Genomic DNA, 5,624 nt, shown 5'->3' with positions numbered 1-5,624 from the left:
AAACCCACAAACTAAAAGTGTTTATTTGGATTTGGGATTTGCATTCTTCCAGAGTCTTGTGTGTGATAAAAATCAGGTCTCTATCTTGAGCCTTGATGCCGGAACAATTTTTATAGTCTTAGCACTGTGTTTTCCATCCACATTGTTGATAGATGTTTGTATTTTTTCTTCTAAAAGGCTGTCCTTAGATCCATTTCGCCGCTGAAGTAAACAAATATTGAACAAATTAAAACCATGTTAAACATCTTTGCACTTTAAATATTCAAGCATGATTAAAAGCCATTACTAACCTGATGAGATACTGCAGTGGTGGGACAATGAGCATCCGAGGAGCGGGTAACCAGGAGAGGAGGAACAAGATCTGCTTTGGCACTGGAAAAGAAAGCAAACCTCAAAAGGCACAGTGCTTATAAAATAAAAGGAAGGAGCTTGAATTTGTGTAAATCATTCGGTTGCTGATTTTTATCTATCTATCTATATTTCAGAGATAATTGCATGCTTTTTACTTGGTTCTATTAAAAATTCTTGATGAGGAGGCCTATCTTTTAATTTGAATGTCTAGCAGAGTATGTTATTTCTGAAAATGAGGTCCATCACCCTTCAACAAGGGTGTAGATTCCCTTTCAGTCATCACAGAGTGAAGAATTCAGTAACAGGTCACTCCTGGTTGCTAGATCAGAGTGACCCCTGAATAATTTCCCAGAAAACTAAATATTCTAGCAAATATTCCCAGAGCATTCTGTTGTAAGCTGCATGTCTTGTAACTGGCACTGTAATGTTTATCAAACAACCATCCATCTTCCTCGGTGATTAACATACTTACTTCACTTCTGACAGAACAGATCTCTCCCCATCAGAGCACTGGGATCGTCGATAATGGCGATAGCTTCGAGGAGAATGTGAGTGTCTAATGCGAACAGGGTCACCTTGAGTCCTAACGAAGAAATAAAATTTCCAGGACCAAATCATTATTTGTTCATAAGAATTACGAAGATGACTATAATAGAAAAAGCATTTCTTCAAAGTATTACATCTATGTCCAAATTAAAGTTATAAATGTATATATATATTTGTGTGTATGTGTACATAGCCAAGTTTCAGCACCAAAACAATTATTTATTTATTTTTTAAAAAAAGAGGAAAATGGTAATGTATCTCTGCAAGTCACCTAGAATCAATGAGGCTATATAAATATTCATTCATTCACTCACTCACTCATAAATTATTCCGTCACCATCCTTTTAACATTGGCTAAAGTGCAATATTATTATCTCTTTTAAAGTTAGAATTTTATACATGTAGCTCTGTTTCTAATGTTATAACATAAACTATTAGGATAAAGGTTTAAATGTTTCTTTTCATAAGACCTTTGATCCAAAACTTGTACCCAAGGAAACTGAGTAAACTGTGTAAGCTCTGAAGGCTTAATTTCTCACAAAAATATGTTTCTGACAGAGAGAACACACCAGTAGATTTTATCCTGACATTTTGGTCATGATTTTTTTTATTATTATTCAGAACCCACTGAGAAACCTTTATAATTTATCTCAGCCTTAAAAGTCGCTTGTTGTTCACACATTTCCAATAGTATTATCTTGAGATTAAAGCCTTACAAAACGACATGTGCCTGCATGCACATTGAAAGATAAATGTGCTGAAGGAAATGTTTCATGTCTAGCTTTCATGCCTGTACCACTATTCTTTATTCCTACTCAGTGGTGAGTCAGAATCACATTATGATGCAAAACATGATTCAGCTCCTGTCAGAAGCACTTGTTCACATCACCACATGGAAATCCCAGATGGCCAATTACTGGAATGAAACTGGAGCTTGATCTGAAAGGACCAACTGTGCTTTGGCAATTAGTGATACTATGCTGAGGAAAGAAGGTCAAGGAAGTCAAAGAGTCAGTTTGGATGATCAGAGGAAGAGTACATTTTTAAAACTTTAAAATGGAAGGTAGCTTGAAAGTCTCCCCCCCAAGTCTCCATGAATGAAAACTCTCTATTATTTAACAGGATAGGGACAATTTTTAACGATTTTAAAGAGCCACAGCTACCAATATTTGGGTTTTAATTGGTTTTTAGTAGGGGAAATTTTTTGTATGATGTTTTAATATGCTGTGAGCCGCCCTGAGTCCCATGAAGGGAGAAGGGCGGCATATAAATCCTATAAAATAAATAAATAAATAAATAAAATCACAGGAATGTAGAGATACCACTTAAAGCCAAATTTGATGCAGTCGTACCTAAATCCATTATCTGCCCCAGGCATACCGAAAACAAAGGGGACTAAAGTTGATGTGAATAATTCAAGTGCCTAAGTAAAGATTTGGAGTTTCCCCCCACATTTAGATTTATCATGCAATTTACTGCCGAAGGTACTTGTCACTAACGAATGCCCGGATGCATCGACTTCGAGTCTCAAAATACTTAGCAATGACCAAGTTCCTAAATAAAAGATGATTTTCTCCAAACAATACCCACTTCTGTGCCTGATGCTGACAGGAATCTCTTTGACAGGCTTTCTCAACTTCATGCCATTCAAAATATTGAACTACAATTCCCATATCATAGCCAACCTCAGCTAAGTTACAGGTAAAGAGGGATTTCTGCAATACCATATTTCAGAACTTTTCCCACACAAGTGAAACTCAAACAAATATAAACTAAGTAATTGTTTCACTTTTATTGGATGTAATATATATATTAGGAGCTTAGTAATTTTCATTTATTTCTGGGAGGTTAGAAACAGTAGATCTATGCCTTTTAAAATTTAGTTTGATATTTGCCATCTTATTTAATCTTGTATAATCAGCCTCAAATTATGTCCTCATATAGATTTGTATAGGGACAACAACATATTACATCACAACTCCTGTCCAATAAATAAACTCACTCTATTTTAGTATATGGAATCTCTCTTAGTTGATCCTCGGATAGGCCAGATGGATCCACGAGTTCTTTTCTGGAAAAGAAAAGTTTAAAAGTTAAACAATCACATGCATAAAAAATATTATTTAATAGTAGATATCCATGCTTGCAGAAATACTTACTGAATGTGTTTCCACAATTCTTCCTTTGCTTGAACATCTGGACTTCTCCTATATGCATTCAAATATATATATATACATATATATTTATTATCAGTATACATAATAAACAAATACAAAATTTTTAAATTATGACAGCCAAGAACAATGATTTACCTAATAAATACTTAAGCACAGGAATAATTTTTGAATTTTATATGTGGAAATGGCATCTTATGAGTAGAAAAGTCCTGAGGTGAATCACTATTTGTCTTCCTCCAAAATTCACAAGATGTGTTGACTAAACTTCTAATTAAAAATAATTATTTAAGGTGTCTCCTACCTCTCAAAGCTCTGGGAAAGTTAAAAGTGGAAACAACTAATGGTACAATCAGGGTTGACACTATTTTCTAGTTAAGTAAACTTGTTTCTGAAAAAAATGCCATATTAACAGCTTAATATCTCTTTCATAGAAAAATTACTTGATTTCAAAGCAACCAAGCTAATTATGAATACCAGTAGTCCTTGACTTACAATCACAAATGGGACCAGAATCTTGGTCATTCACTAAGTGAATAATTAGTAAGTGAAACATCCATGTGACTGCTTTGCCTAATAACCACAATCCCAGCTCTCTCAGTTGCGGTTGTTAACTGATTGTGTTGCTGTTAAGTAGAGTCCCGGGAGAGGGCCTTCTCCCTGCCCAACTATGCCCAGGTCCACTAACTTTTGCCTTTTTCTGCAGCTGTAGGTACACCCACCCAATTCAAGGTACAGCCGTCCTTCCAAGGTCACCTTGCACCATCTTGCAAGTAGGCTCCATTCTCACAATTGTAGGAAGGCTCCTTCTGCAAACTGCAGTTTGGAGAAGGGACCTTCCAAACTATTGTGAGAGCGATTATGTTAGCTAGCCTTCCTAGTCTAGGAAGGCTAGAAAGGTAGCAAACACCATTGTTCTGAATTATGGCATTCACTAGCTTTCTAGCCCTTGTAAGCTAACATATTTTCAGAATTTGAGGTTTGTTCTTGCATCGCGCTGAGAAATGTTGTGTGGGGAGGAGAAATCCCTTGGGGTGCTGCTTGAATGGACCTAAAATACTCCATCCCTGCAACCTGCAGCTTCCCTGCTGGCTTTCCCATTGGCTTTCTGGAGAAGCCAGCATAGAATGGTAATCACAAACAGCCATTAAATGACTGGTTGTTAAGTGAAGGACTAACTGTAATGAAAGGTGCATTAAAGAACTGCAAGTCTTATAGTTTCATAAAAGTATTTATATTAGGCAAAATATTTCAAAATCAAGAGGAAAAAGAGATAAAGCTTTTGTGTATATGATCTTAGTCTCTTACTTAGGTGAGATGGGCAGGGTAGAAATTTGCTAAATAAATAAATAATCTCCACTTTTTTCTTTCTTCTTCCCTTATTTTTCTGATGTTCACCTTGCTGGATGAAACAGTTCCTGAAAACTTGAAAATACAGGTAGTCCTCAACTTACAACAGTTCATTTAGTGACTGTTCAAAGTTACAACGGCACTGAAAAAAGTGACACACGACCATTTTTCACAGTTACAACCTTTGTAGCATTCCCATGATTATGTGATCAAAATTCAGATGCTTGGCAACTGCTTCATACTTGGGACGGTTGCAGCGTCCCAAGGTCATGTGATCACCTCTTGCAAACTTTGGACAAGCAAAGTCAATGGGGAAGACAGATTCAGTTAACAACTGGGTTACTAACTTATCAACAGCAGTGATTCACTTAACAACTATGGGAAGAAAGGTTGTAAAATGGGGCAAAACTCACTTAACAAATGTTGTACTTCTCAACAAAAAATTTGGGCTCAATTGTGGTTGTAAGTTGAGGACGATCTGTATCATCTGAACTTTCACTTGACCTAATAAAGGTAGTGGATCCCTGGTAAGAGAACTGCAGCCCAAATTTTCTTCCCGGTCAAAGAGAGATTCTTCATTGTTTTGCATTTTTTTTTCAACCTTGGTCCCCTCACCCCAATCTTTGTACATTCCCTTTTATGTCCTCTGTGTTCCTGTCTGCCTAAGGAACATTGGTTAGTGCAGGGGTGTGGAGGAGGGAAGGGAGGGTTTAATAGCATTTCTCAACACTTAATGCTAAACTTCTTCCTTTTTTCACTCATTCATGCAAAGCAGCAGCTGTGAACTCTGCCCTCATCTGAAGGGATCAGCATCTCTTCTGCATCTGTAATATAACTAGGAACCAAGTACAAACAATCCATACTGAAAGAAAGCTTTAGTGAATTGCCTACAGCCACCATTACCCATCCAAAACAAAACCCTCAGACCTCAGTGTAGTCATAAACTGCATCCTTGGGCTATGAATACCCCCCCCCCAACACAGGACTTTTTAGACCTCTTTGCTGTCTGTATTGGCAGGGGGACAGAGGTCGACCCCAAGGCCCCTAACTTGTGGGGTGCCACAAGGGTCGGTCCTCTCTCCACTCCTGTTCAATATTTATGTGAAGCCGCTGGGGGAGATCATTCGTGGCTTTGGGGTGGATTTCCATCAGTACGCTGATGATACTCAGCTGTACATATCCACCCCGGGCCACCCCAACGAT

The 5,624-nt window shown here is 37.4% G+C and overlaps 1 protein-coding gene across 1 annotated transcript in view; it reads right to left on the bottom strand.

Moving 5' to 3' along the window:
* Nucleotides 1-15: 15 nt before the first annotated feature.
* LOC107299583 (band 4.1-like protein 4A) overlaps nt 16-5,624 on the bottom strand; it is a 29,887-nt gene continuing 24,278 nt past the window's right edge. Inside the window, exons 8-12 of the mRNA XM_015828948.1 lie at nt 3,057-3,104; nt 2,900-2,968; nt 824-934; nt 291-372; nt 16-201 (exon numbers count right to left, since the gene is read on the bottom strand). Coding sequence (XP_015684434.1) covers nt 73-201; nt 291-372; nt 824-934; nt 2,900-2,968; nt 3,057-3,104 — 439 coding nt within the window. The 3' untranslated portion in view covers nt 16-72. The remainder of the gene's footprint in view (nt 202-290; nt 373-823; nt 935-2,899; nt 2,969-3,056; nt 3,105-5,624) is intronic.

Source organism: Protobothrops mucrosquamatus, unplaced genomic scaffold (assembly GCF_001527695.2).
Source record: "Protobothrops mucrosquamatus isolate PMUCROS unplaced genomic scaffold, P.Mucros_1.0 scaffold5145, whole genome shotgun sequence".
In the NCBI taxonomy this organism is placed as follows: domain Eukaryota; kingdom Metazoa; phylum Chordata; class Lepidosauria; order Squamata; family Viperidae; genus Protobothrops; species Protobothrops mucrosquamatus.
The sequence above is the reverse complement of the archived record's forward strand: the minus strand, read 5'-3'. Positions and strand labels throughout refer to the sequence as shown.